This window comes from Schistocerca nitens, chromosome 2, assembly GCF_023898315.1.
Source record: "Schistocerca nitens isolate TAMUIC-IGC-003100 chromosome 2, iqSchNite1.1, whole genome shotgun sequence".
In the NCBI taxonomy this organism is placed as follows: Eukaryota; Metazoa; Arthropoda; class Insecta; order Orthoptera; family Acrididae; genus Schistocerca; species Schistocerca nitens.
The window spans coordinates 427,879,212-427,893,933 of NC_064615.1; the positions used below are offsets into that span (position 1 = coordinate 427,879,212).

Consider the following 14,722-nt stretch of genomic DNA (forward strand, 5'->3'; position numbering starts at 1 on the left):
AATACACTGTACATCATACACGCGTCGTAATGATTGTTGTTGATGGTTCAAATGGTTCAAATGGCTCTGAGTACTATGGGACTCAACATCTTAGGTCATAAGTCCCCTAGAACTTAGAACTACTTAAACCTAACTAACCTAAGGACATCACACACACCCATCCCGAGGCAGGATTCGAACCTGCGACCGTAGCAGCCTCGCGGTTCCGGACAGCAGCGCCAGAACCGCACGGCCACCGCGGCCGGCTTGTTGATGGTTGTTTATAAAATTTCACATGTCCTTTCGTGTGGGGACGCTACAAGTGTTAGAGCAATATAGCTGAGTACACGTTTGTAGAGTACACCGACATGATCCTTCTGAATGGCGAAGCTCACAATCATGGAAGAGATGCTCGTCATTATCCACAACGTCCGATTCTATTACATACCCATTTCTCCACAGTTGCTCAACAGCTTCGAAAAAGACGTAACTTCATCGTCAGCAGCCGTGACTGTTTTGTTCCGAAGAGACGTGCTACACCCGAATTGGAAGAAACCGTATTGTAAACAACACTGTTTGTAGAAACTGATTATGTTTCCTTTTTGTTTCATTAGTCATTAATGAGTGGAATTGTAGAACAAGTTATTTACTGGGTCACACCTGATAAATTATTTGTACAAGAATGAATTTGCCGGCCGTTGTGGTCGTGCGGTTCTAGGCGCTTCAGTCTGGAACCGCGTGACCGCTACGGTCGCAGGTTCGAATCCTGCCTCGGGCATGGATGTGTGTGATGTCCTTAGGTTAGTTAGGTTTAATTAGTTCTAAGTTCTAGGTGACTGATGACATAAGTAGTTAAGTCGCATAGTGCTCAGAGCCATTTGAACCATTTGAACTTGTACAAGTGGTCGCGTTAGCAACATGTTTTGAGATTTGTAGCACGAAGTGATACGTTTATAATTCAAAATATTATCCACTCAGTCCCCTTTACAAGTTCTATGAGTCTGTAACGGGAATTTCGGAACAACCTGTATGCTCAGTTGCAGGTAAAGCATTCATTGGTTGGACACTGGGGTGCTTTCATTACACTGGCACGGATCATATTGCAATTTGTTCATGTGTATGGGATCCTTGTCAAGATACGTTAACAGATGGCATTCGTTATATGCTAAGGATAAACTGTTACAGACTTGGTCAGTGACGAGTGTAATAGTAATGCTAAACATCGTTGAACCGGAACTTTGTGCAATATTTTGCTGTCTCGCGGAAGTTACCTTAGAAAATCGAGCACAAACTTTGTATTCTCCAGTCTTCTATATAACGATCGTGTAGTGACCGTGAACATGAAAGTTAGGCGCTTTTAGTGATCTGCAAAGTAAATGTAGAAAACTGGCTTCGTAACTGAGGTAATTATAACAATCAGCCCATAATAATTTCTCTAGTCTCTGTATTACTTACCCAGAAAAGCGAACTGAACTCATGTCCTAGATGGCAACACCGTCATGTTTACGCTCGGGAACCGGCGATGGAAAGTAAATAACAGTGGACACACCAATGTTCTTACAAGTTAAATGCTGCCACACAGCGCACGACTACAAGAGAATGCCCTACATAGCACATCAATTAACGACTGACCAGCACTTATCTCTGACAACAGTTCTCGTATATCCTCGCTGTGACCAAATTTGTTTATTCTTGCGGAAAAAAATGCAACACCCTCAAGAACAATGTCATTTTATTGAGAAGTGAGGTGTCAGGCAGATCGTCATTGAAGGAGTGTATGAGTTCTCGTATATCCTCGCTGTGACCAAATTTGTTTATTCTTGCGGAAAAAAATGCAACAACCTCAAGAACAATGTCATTTTATTGAGAAGTGAGGTGTCAGGCAGATCGTCATTGAAGGAGTGTATGATAACAAATTCAGACCAAATGTAACAAACATGACACAGGAAAAGGTGTCCAGACACAGTGGATACACAGTGTATCCACCCCACCTCTACGCTTTGTTGCAAGTTGGCAATTGTTCTATTGTTCTTGCAGACACTAGACAACGAATAAGCTCCCACTTCATCATGTTCCAACTGGTGAGAGATTTGGTGATGTTGCTGGACAGGGCAATTTTGTACACCACGAAGAGATCGTTACGTTGCAGCAGCCGTATGTGTATTGCCCTGATGAAGACTTCCAGCTGCACCTTCCTTTGGCAGAAATGGCTGTAGCACGGTGATAACAGCCTTTGCAATATAGTGGGCACTGATTATTACTTTGCTCTGCAGAAACACCAAATGTGATCGCATCCTGTGCTGAGGGCCCCCGCACCATGAAGCCTATGATGGGATCTGTGTGTCGCGGGCGAATGCTGTCTGGAAGAGGTGACTCACCAGATCTACATCATACACGTGTACGTCCATCACTCGCTTACGGACAGAACCCACTCTCATCACTGAAGACAACAGAGCACCATTCCACTCTCCAGTCGACACCAGAGTAGCCATGCTTGGTGGTGCTGTGGTGTCAGTGGTAACCTGCCCAGAGGCACAAGTGATCCTAATCCTCGTGCAAGCAGACGGTCCACAGTGGTCACTGATGACACAGCAGGTGTTTCGTGTGGCCTGATTTTATCTCTGGATGATATTCTGCTGACGACCCGTGCTCTCATAATGAATCGATCCTGTTATGCGCCTGCAACAGGCGGACGTCCAGAATCTGGCCTACAGGTGTGGGAATATTCCACAGACCACTGTTGAAAGCAGCGACACACCACCGATTATCTGAGACCTGGCCAGCAATCCTTCGATACATTCACGAAGCTTTCTACAGGCCCACAATGCGACCGCGTTTAAATGGCAGATGTTGTGGATTGGCAAGACAGCCAACCCACTATAAGGAAGCCGAAAGGCACGCGTTTAAACTCACGCAGGCTGGCGTGAGGTCTGGAACAGGACAAGGAATTGAGACTAGCAAAAAACGTACGTATCTTCTGGAATACTTAACTTTAATCCATAATTGTTGTACATCGCTCTTGACGCTACATGTTTTACAGCATCAATAGTAACTGGTAATGGCGCCTTGCTAGGTCGTAGCAAATAACGTAGCGGAAGGCTATGCTAACTATCGTCTCGGCAAATGAGAGCGTATTTTGTCAGTGAACCATCGCTAGCAAAGTCGGCTGTACAACTGGGGCGAGTGCTAGGAAGTCTCTCTAGACCTGCCGTGTGGCGGCGCTCGGTCTGCGATCACTGATAGTGGCGACACGGGGGTCCGACGTATACTAACGGACCGCGGCCGATTTAAAGGCTACCACCTAGCAAGTGTGGTGTCTAGCGGTGACACCACAGCAGAAGCTATTCAATACGGGTCGGTGGGGCATGGCTGTACACTACAGTGAATGTTGTTAATACTGTTCGTCTTTAAACTTGGCACAGCTACTGCCAGCAGAGTCAACATAAAAGGTGCACAGACAAGCGTCCTCAGCGCCATCTGCTCGCAACAAACGAATCACCTTCACTACAAACTCTCATATGCACGTTTTACACGCTGGTGCCACTGAATACATGCAAGAGAAAATTTAAGTGGCCATACATGGGCCTAACCATGGGGCGATAATACGTACAGCAATAATATTCTTGAGTATGGCAAATGGTTCAAATGGCTCTGAGCACTATGGGACTCAACATCTTAGGTCATAAGTCCCCTAGAACTTAGAACTACTTAAACCTAACTAACCTAAGTACATCACACACACCCATGCCCGAGGCAGGATTCGAACCTGCGACCGTAGCAGTCCCGCGGTTCCGGACTGCAGCGCCAGAACCGCTAGACCACCGCGGTCGGCTTCTTGAATATTATTAGTGAGTAAAATGATAAGTGATAGTGAATGAAGCTATTAATTTCCTTATTACAAAAGTTTAGAGGGAGTCTTATGGTAAATTGCCAGAAAGTTCAAAGAAGTATATTTGCCCAAAATCAAATAGTTCATTCAACAGCCGGCCGCGGTGGTCTAGCGGTTCTAGGCGCGCAGTCCGGAACCGCGCGACTGCTACGGTCGCAGGTTCGAATCCTGCCTCGGGCATGGATGTGTGTGATGTCCTTAGGTTAGTTAGGTTTAAGTAGTTCTAAGTTCTAGGGGACTGATGACCACAGATGTTAAGTCCCATAGTGCTCAGAACCATTTGAACCATTTTTTTTAGTTCATTCAACAACGATAGTGGTTTATTTTTAAAATGTGCATAACTTCCCATCTACTGAAGGGGGGTTTACTAGTAATCCCTTAGCTGTGTCATGAATAATTCTCTAACTATCGTCAGTTAAATTATCTGAATGCTTGTTCTGCGTCAAATGTTGAGCGAACAGTGATTTTCTGGGAGACACACCTAATGTATTTTCCTTAAACTGCAAAGCAAGGTTTCTTCCTGTCTGTCCCATTTAGCTTGTCACAGTGTTGGTACGATAGGCCGCGCGGGGTAGCCGTGCAGTCTCAGGCGTCTTGTCACCATTAGCAGGGCTCCCCCCGTCGGAAGTTCGATTCCTCCCTTGGGCATGGGTGTGTGTGTAGTCCTTAGCGCAAGTTAGTTTAAGTTAGGTTAAGTAGTGTGTAAGCCTAGGGACTGATGACCTCAGAGTTTGGTCCCATAGTCTCTACCACAAATTTCCAATTTCTTGGTACGATATTTTATATACACCTGAATTTAAACGCCCATTATTGCACTTGCCAATCATGCGCCTCAGTTTAGTTTGTGGTAGACTATTAGTAGTGAACGCAATGGTCATTTGAATGTTTTGTAAATAATCTATTTATGCTGTCTGAAATAGTTCCCATATAAGCCATGTTAGTAAATTTTCTATTACGGAAATGGTTGTGGTGTACCTTCTTTCTCTGGTTATGTCTTCTTTCTTCTGGTTTGAAGCCGACTGTCACTGACAAGGCCTTACCGTCGTTCCCCGTCTCTGCCAGTCAGTCTTTTTACGATCAGTGATCTCACACCGTGTTACTTGGCTGCGAGTAGTACACCACTCCTTAAGGACGCGTTGGACAGTGCTAGTTGATACACCAATAGATCAGTCCACATCACTAACAGTGCAGTCATGAGTAAGTCGAAACACTATAGGTTCTTTTCACTAATATGTCATGCCTCTACTAGGACACATCTTAAGGCCGTGATTCAATAAAACCTAGTGGCACATACGCGTACGTACTGGTTGGTCATAACTGAAGTGCAGCTACTCACAAAGGTTCAGTGTAAACTGTAACTATCGTATGCCACCAAAACTTGGTATATATTCTAATGCGATAAAACGGAACGGATTTACGCTGAAAAACAAAAAAAGTTCCCAGCGAGGCCAACCGTTGCAAACAGGCCGGGGTGGCCGAGCGGTTCTAGGCGCTACAGTCTGGAACCGCGCGACCGCTACGGTCGCAGGTTCGAATCCTGCCTCGGACATGGGTGTGTGTGATGTCCTTAGGTTATTTAGGTTTACGTACTTCTAAGTTATAGGGGACTGATGACCTCAAAAGTTAAGTCCCATAGTGCTCAGAGCCACCCGTTGCAAATCTGGTGCAGTGAATGCAAGGAAGACGTATAGAAATGTTTCCATATGTAATGGATTATTAATGGTACATAGGCAGGAAATATCACACAAACGAGAAGGGCATAATGTTGATATCATTAACGGGCGCTTACACAATTTATTCAAATGACCACCGGAATCTACGAGGTACAGCACAGCGCCAGATTTGCATCTGGTGGCCAAAATTGGAACTAATTTTTTTCCAGTGTGCATCATTTTTGCACTAACTCATCAGAATATCTACTAAACTTTGATACCATATGATAATTACAGCACACACTGGACCCCTGAGTAGCTGCACTTTGATTATAACCTCCTGGTCCAACTTCACTACCATTTGTTATATCAGTGGCGGAGGGTCGCATGACTTTCTGGTGCCAATTCTGCACCATCTACAGCTGTCGGAACCAATTAGTCTGCTCTCTTAAGGTTGTAACTGGTATTTTGTATGATGAGCTTAGGCCACTCACTCAGTTTGAATGTTGTTAACACCTCTGGGGCCGCACCTCCTATTAAATAAGACGAATGGCGCTGGTATTACCACACTGCGACACGCCACTTTGCTCTGGCAGGGGGCGGACAACCCCAGCGAGGTGGAGCGATCGCTGTCGCGCATCCGCGAGCGGCGGCTGGCGCGCTTCATCCCGTGGGGCCCCGCCAGCATCCAGGTGGTGCTGGCCAGGCGCTCTCCCTACCTGCCGCCGGCGTCGCGCGTCAGCGGGCTCATGCTCGCCAACCACACCAGCATCGCCAGCGTACGTACCTCTCTCTCTCTCTCTCTCCCTCCCTCTCCCTCTCTCTCTCTCTCTCTCTTTCTGCTCTGCAACTTGATTTGCGCGACTTCTCCTAAAGGGCGCGCTTCACCTGGATGCTGTTTGTGACACGTTCTCATCACTGTGTTCAGAAAGTAAGCCATTGATCTGTTTCACCCGGATTGTTGTTGATCCATTCTAAATTACAAATCAACTTGATGAAGTTGCAAAACAGGTTTCATGTACTCAACCGTAATCTGATATAGCAGTCTTTCCAAGTTGTGGACTACACAGGGTGTAGTCCTGCGTATACAAATTTGTAGAGTTGTTAGAAGAGATAAACGCTTCAACTATCTCACTGAATACAACAGGTCCACCGTTTCCCCGCTAGGGTTCCTTTGAAAAGTTTAACGCTGGTAATCCCTTAGGCCAAAGTTCACAGTTTTTTTTACCGTTTCGTTAGTTACTTACTTAGTTACATGTTCCATAGATAATTTCAACAATTGTTTTATCGAAATGATGTGGAACGACTCATTTTACACTCATGTATACCTATTCCGTAACGAACATATTACTTTTTAGTCGTAATCATGCAGTTACACTTAAAAACTATTACTTTTTAAAGGCTACCAATTTTTAAATAAATATTCGTCCATGGTTTAAAAGCAGTTGTCCAGGATAGATGTTTTAAGTTGCATTTAACACTTGGATCACTACCTATCAAACTTTTATGGTAATGACCAAATGATCAAATATTTCATTTCTGCTCAGTGAACTTTTTTCTGACTCGCTGACAGCTTCAATAACAAACAAGGAGGCTCATTTCCTCCTCTAGTGATGTAGGTATAAACTTTATTATTATTCTCAAATTGTGATGGATTTTTTATGTCGAATTTTATTAGTGAATATCTGTATTGTGACGGTGCAGTTAGAATCCCTAACTTCTTGAAGAGATACCTACATATTGTTCTTACTGCTCCCTTCTGTGCAAACATATTTTCTTCCTAAAGGTGAGTTACCCCAGAAAATTATTCATGAGACATTATTCAGTGGTCATAAGTGAAATATATCAGGAAACTGATTCGTTTGTTACCAAGACTAGCAATTATACGAAGTGTGACAGTAGCTGAAGTTACTTGTTGGAAAAGCTTAATAATACGCTCCTTAATGTTTAAAATTTTATCAACGTCTACACCATAAAATCTGGAGCATTCTACTCTATTTATTAAGTCCTGTTCGTGTGCTGCATCAGTAATTGATATGTCTCTATTTCTTATATAAAACTGAATACAGTGCGTTTTCTCTCAATTCAGGAAGAGTTCAGTTTTTAAGAGAGGCTTAATAACCCTTTGGAAGACATCATTAACAGGCCCTTCTGTTGCTTTCTCTCTAATGCGATTTATTATAACGCGAGTATCATCTGCAAGAAGTACCAAATATGCGTGATGAATGTTAATGTAAAGTCATTCGCATATATAAGGAATAGGAGTGTACCCAAAATTAAATCTTAAGTGACTCCGTTCGTGATATCTCCCCAGTCGCTAAAATTATCTCTTCTTTCAACATTTTTTGAATTAGACAGCAAAATTCCTTGCATTCTGCTTCTTAAGTATGATTCCAAACAGTTGAGCGTATACCAACAGCTCCTTAACATGTTGTACACAGACAAACGCCTTGGAAACATACAAAACATACCAATTGGCGAGATTTTATTATTAAAAGCTTGTGATATTTGGTGAGTGAATTTATAAATAACATTTTCAGTCGAGCAACTCTTCTGGAATCCAAACTGTGATAAGTAAATTGTTTCTATTTGAATGTGAAGCTCTCCTTGAGGACATTACCATTTTGAATATTTTGTAAAAAGTGATCAGTAAGAATACTGGACGATAATTATTTAAGTCTCTCTTCTCACTTTTCTTATAAATACCTTTAACAATTGCATATTTCAATTTGTTTTGAAAAATTCCTTGTGCTACCGGTGCGTTAGATTCATCGCTAAGGAAATGACTAAGTTAGAGCAAATTTTTCAGAATTATGTTTGAAATTGCATCAACATCATATGTGCCTTTTTAAAGAATTTGGTAGTTCTATTAATTTCAGTGAAGGATGTTGGTACTACTTGTAGATGCTTAAAGTTTTATGAAACGACATTTTCAATATATTCTCTTGCTTCTTCAACTGAGCCATTTATTTCTATTTCTGCTTCTATGTTTAGAAAGATTTCCTGGATAAATTTCTGGAAAAGCTACTTTCATATATTGACACAAATTTACTGTGGAATATACTGAATTTCACATTAGATCATCTTTCTATGTATACCTCACCTGGTACTAGCTCTTTTAACTTATATTTTAAAAAATTATACTTTGTTCCCTTTAGTAAGTGTCGCTGCTTTGTATGAATATACCTCAGAGCTGTAGGATTCTACATCGTTTATTTCCATTTTTTGTGATTGGTGATCAGGGAGCCCATTAACAATTGGATACACATTCAGCCTGAGCACAGCCTATAAAAATGTTATCAATCAATGTCCTGCTCTCATGCTGGACGTAAGTTGGAAAAGTTAACATTTAAATCAGAGTGAAACAGCCAATTAATGATTCCACTTCATTTTTCCTGCCTGTATCTTTTAAGAAATCTACATTTAGATTTCCACAAACTACTACCTGTTTCTTCTTGTCTCGTAGGTAGCTCAATAATGTATCCACGTTTCTCATAAGAAGTTCAAAGTTTCCTTAAGGCGATCTGTAGACTGTTACAATTACAAGAGAAGGATTCTGCAGTAACAACTCGCAAGCACATGTTTCTAGGTTCCGATTTCAAGAAAATTGTTTAAATATTTCTGATTTTGTGCCGTACTTTTATATATGTTGCAACATCTCCGTTTTCCATGTTAATTCTGCACTAAAATGATGAGGTATAGAACGCCTGCCACTTGAGGGTTTTCCACATCTTGTAGTCAAACAAGAACATCATCTAGCTTATTACTGAGCGCACTAATGTTCTGATGAATCGAAATAATATTACTTCTCCAAAAACTGTTAAATATTTTACGGTCCCATTCTGTTCTAATTTCTCTCAATACTGTCTGTCTATAGCCTCACTCTCACTTAAAAAAGTGCCACTCTGACTCCAGCAATGAAGGGGTTTTTGCCTTATATGATTCCGCTCCCCTTACACTTTGTGCAAGATTATCCTGAAACTGTAAGGTGTAAGGTGCTACATTGTTTATTTCCATGAACTTTATACCGGTCTAGTCTGTCATTCACCCTCCTATTCAGACGCAGAGCATGATTTGTGTACCCCCCCCCCCCCCCCCATCTCCAAATTGCAGCAACAGATATAGCATGGATATAACATTTTGTTTCAGTCAAAAGCAGTGGAATCAACGTTTTGTTTAAACGGCTGATGGCTGTGTTGACCCAGGGCTGGCGATGGCGCTGCAAAAACTTCCACGAACCATACACGAGTGTGTGCTGTTGTTGCACCTTTTTTCTCGAAGTCATCTTTCACACTCTGAAGTCGCTAGCCAGGATGTCTCCTACCCCTCCTACTATAATTAGCAACGCATTGGAACTGGAATCCGGTTTGCAACACAATTACACGTTTTTGATAGGAAGGATAAGTTTTCCTTACTGCTAGCAGTGTCCACGTTCCTGGATAAACAATTACGTTATCATTTATATTACGTTGTGTTTAGATGAAAGTTTCTACTGATCTTTATACACTCTTGATGGCCGATTAACACCCTAGCCGATTTAGCTGACGTGCATATCTTTTAAGGCGAGTAGCAAGGCGCCTGTGTGCATTATTGTTTCCAGGGAGGAGATTAGCATATCATGCCACATTTAAAAAAAATTGATGAGCGTGTTTGTGAAGTATGATCCATTAGAGCAGACCGACGGGAAATTGGAAGACCGAACCGCGTGCGAGCTGTTCAGTTTCAGGAATATTTGTTACAGCGAACTGAGAACCACCCCAGGACCAGCAAACGATCCATAGCCAAGGAACTAAGTACCTCCAACGCCAATCCATGCAAATCCCATAAGAGGCGGCCATGCATCCATTCGAGTATCAGAAGGAACAAGATCTGTCAGCTGATGACTTTTATCAGCGTGTGCAATTCTACCAATTCTACCAATGGTATCTACATCAAACTGTAAATGTTCCTGACTTCCAAACGTGAGTTTTGTTTACTGATGAGGTTGCCTTCACAAGAGAAGAAATATCCAACAGGCTTTCTAATCGCGTTTCGTAGTAGTAGAATCCTAAGGCGATTCGTGTACCCTACCACCAGCAACTATTTGCCATGTATGTGTGGGTTGGTACTGTTGACGCCCATGTGATGGGGTCGTGTCTTCTGTCTGACACACTTGGTGGAGGAAATTGCTGTGTTTCTCCTTGAAGTACTACTGGAAATAGAGAATATCTCACCAGAAGACAGGCAAAAGATTATGGCTCCAGCACGACGGAGCCCTGCCAAACTTTGCCGTTGATGTCAGAGAACATTTAGACGATGTTTTCCTCTGTTCTTGGATTGGGAGCGGTGGTTCAGTACCGTGGCCACCACTGTCTGGCGACATCACTCTTACGGATTTCATTTTATAGGGGAGATGAAGCGTTTTCCGTACGAGGCACCAACAGACACTTCAGAAGACGTGGTTACCCGTTTGGCTATGGCTACAGCCAGTCTTCGTGAAGCATCTGGTTGTTTTGAGCGTGTTAGACAACAATTAGCTCGCAAACGCCAGTTGTGTGTTAGTGTAAAAGTACTACATTTTCAGCAACATCTCTAAAACAATATTCATTATACTGGAGTTGAACAGCGTCTCTGAACATTACTTGTGTCAAAATCTTCTTGAAGACCTAGCGGGTGCCAAACGACGCCTCGCTTGGTGGAAGGAGCGTAAACATTAGACGACTGAACAGTGGAAAACTTCATGTGGAGTGACGAATCACGGTACACTCTGTGGCGATCCGACGGCAGGGTGTGGGTATAGTGAATGCCCGGTGAACGTCATCTGCCAGCGTGTGTAGCGCCAACAGTAAAATTTGGAAGCGGTGGTGTTATGGTGTAGTCGTGTTTTCAATGGAGGGGGGGTTACCCCTTGTTGTTTTGCGTGACACTACCACAGCATAGGCCTACATTGATGTTTTAAGCACCTTCTTGCTTCCCACTGTTGAAGAGAAATTCGGGAATGCTGATTGCATCTTCCAATACAATCGATCACCTGTTCATATTGCGCGGCCTTTGGCAGAGTGGATACACAACAATAACATCCCTGTAATGGACTGGCCTGCACAGAGTCCTGACCTACACCCCATAGAAAACTTTTGGGATGCTTTGGAACGCCGACTTCGTGACAGGCCTCACCGACCGACATCAATACATCTCCTCAGTGCAGCACTCCGTGAAGAATGGGCTGCCATTCCCCAAGAAACCTTCCAGCAACTGGCTGAACGTATGTCTCCGAGAGTGGAAGCTGTCATCAAAGCTAAGGGTGAGCCAACACCATACTGAATTCCAGCGTTACCAATGAAGGGCACCAAGAACTTGTAAGTCATTTTCAGCCACGTGTCCGGATACTTTTGATCACATAGTGCAGTTGTCAATAATTACACTACCCAAACATTATCAACAACATCCATCCTCATTTCGCAATGCATGTCCTACCAACACAGAGTCTCCACTAAGAATATCATGTCCGTACACTTCCCTATCCACTCGCTCACTGATAGTCAAAATGGTTCAAATGGCTCTGAGCACTATGGGACTTAACATCTGTGGTCATCAGTCCCCTAGAACTTAGAACTACTTAAACCTAACTAACCTACGGACATCACACACATCCATGCCCAAGGCAGGATTCGAACCTGCGACCGTAGCAGTCCCGCGGTTCCGGACTGCGCGCCTAGAACCACTAGACCACCGCGGCCGGCCACTGATAGTCCATCCAACCAATCTGGTGCCGAGGGTGCATAGCGTTGTCAGCGATATTGACAGTCTATAGCGCTGCCAACATACAAACAGGCTACCTACATAGTGATAAAAATGTTGTTTCATTTTTAGAGAAGGTATTTTGAAAAGCTCTGAGCGTTCTCTGCATCATGTTCCCGATCCCCCAGTATCCGATGATCGGGAACGACTGGACATGTGCCCTTGGCGTGGGGTAGTTGCGATTTTAGTGTTTGTTCCATAATTCAAATTTTACAAGCTGAAATTATGAGTAGAGGTGATCTTTAGTATACGATCACAAAATTAAAATTCGATTGTTGAGATCGAGAGGTGCCTCTAGATGTTCTTCGGCTAAGTTCTGTTTGGTCAGCAAGAGATGTTGTTCTTTTTTTCGCTGAAGTACAGCGGTAAGCCGGTGACGACTCCTCTAACCCCTTATTCTCCACTTGGGGTATACCACGTTGAAGTCTTATCTCTTTGCCTGCTATGGCAGCATAACAGGTTTGTCGCTTTTATTTTGAAGAGAATACATAATTTTCTTAATTTCAGTGGGACAAGTCAGTCATACCTAAATATGATGGAATTTTATTAGAGTTGTTTTTTCATTATATTTCTGTGTTTTTTCTCTTGAACTGTTTGTTCCTGTCTTTTCTGCTGTTTTTAAGTAATGATTATTAAACGCATCTGCTACCTGTGACTCATCATTTTGTACCCTTCCATTTAAATCAATAGCAATTTTTTCCATTTGTTTGGCCGGCTGTCCTGTCTCTCGTTTCACTACATTTCATATTGCCTTAAGTGTCTTGTCAGAATGACTGATTTCTGACGTAGCCTTAGGTAGCAATAAACTGAAAATAAATACGAGCAAGACAAAAAATAATGGTGATAGATAAATCGAACAGACAAGTAAGGGCAAACATTAAGATGAGAAATACAGCACTAATGCAGTTACATAGCTGATGACAGCAAATGTATAATGGATAGTAAATGAATAATTGCAATAACCAAAGAAATCTTTACAAACAAGGGGAATGTATTAATAATCAGCCACTTAATATAGAAACAAGAAAGAAGTTCTTCGAGGTATATGTCTGGAGCATTTTAAGTTACCGTTGTGAGGAGCTGATTCTGGGCGAACATGAAAAAAAAAACAATTAGAGGCTAGATATATGTGATATGGAGAAGAGTCCAAAAACATCTTAGAGTCAAAGAAAATACTACAAACAAATATTGAAAGAAACTGAAGACAAAAGAGCATTAATATGAACCAGAGAAGAAATCTAAATTAATTGGATATGTAATTCGACATAACAGTTTCATAAAAGTCTTAGAAGGAACATCTTAGAAGGAAAATGCCGGACGAAAAAAAAAATCAAAAAGCAGACCAAGAACATGTACTATTATATTACAGAAAGATTATCAGAGTAGTGAACTGTGCTAATGATTACCATCTAGCAAATATGACGACAGACAGAGAAGGACAGCTGCATTAACAAGGCATTGGAATTAGTGTCTGATAATGAATCGTCATTTTGTCTTAGAAGGAAGGACAGAAGTTTTTTCTTCGATTATTTCGATGATGCAAAATATTGCAGAGAGAGGTTATTTTCTTCGGCTCTTGTTGATGCTTTCTGGAATATCCAGTGACAGATTCAGTTCTTTAGATTTTATCTTGGTCTGATGATAGCTACTATTAGGGCCAGGATTGTAATGACAAGTCTGTTTCCTTTTCCTGAACTTTAAGGAGAATTTTGCAGCAATCATGAATCCACGTATTTTAGTACAGAAAAATGTATTTTTATTGCGCACTTAATGTCGTATTTGCATCGTTATTTCGTAAAAGGTTGTGAATTTCACATTAACTATCTTTTAATGTTTTAAAGATAGATTAAATATACTTGTAATCTATTTTAATCTTAATGAGTAGCCCCAAGCATATCATAAAGTAATGGCTATTATGTTTCCATAACATTGTTATCAACTGATCAACAGTAATCAAATTTGTTGTTCTAATAGAACAAAGCTGTATTTTTATTACAGAGTAGAACTGACCCATTGAAACTCTTTCGCAGCTCTGAAGCTGTGAACACACTGAAGGGTTGTAGAACCTTGCCAGCTATTCGTCAAGCCAATATCATGATGAATTAAAAGATATTTGTAGCAGGAAGATTCACTTGCTCAATCTATACAGTTACAGGAATGGAAAGATAGTATGTAATTTACTGCACTGTTTCATACATAAAAGATAACTGATCTGTTCTATTAAGTCCCACCTGCTCATCGGTAAAAATACATTGTATTACAGGGGTCCCCGAAAACACAACAGTATTGGCGATTTATTTTCAACTGCCTTTTTAAACATTTTTAGTAGTGTCATCAGTGCCTCGATTGGTGTGGAGTCAGCGCAGTGGATTTCTAAATGAAGAGGCCCAGGTTCGATTCCCGGTCGAGTTGGAGACTTCGATTC

At 41.9% G+C, this 14,722-nt stretch overlaps 1 protein-coding gene across 1 annotated transcript in view; it reads left to right on the forward strand.

The window, feature by feature from the left end:
* LOC126235064 (tubulin gamma-1 chain-like) overlaps positions 1-14,722 on the forward strand; it is an 84,432-nt gene that overhangs the window by 60,606 nt on the left and 9,104 nt on the right. The window contains exon 9 of the mRNA XM_049943799.1: positions 6,117-6,299. Within this exon, the coding sequence (XP_049799756.1) occupies positions 6,117-6,299 (183 nt within the window). The remainder of the gene's footprint in view (positions 1-6,116; positions 6,300-14,722) is intronic.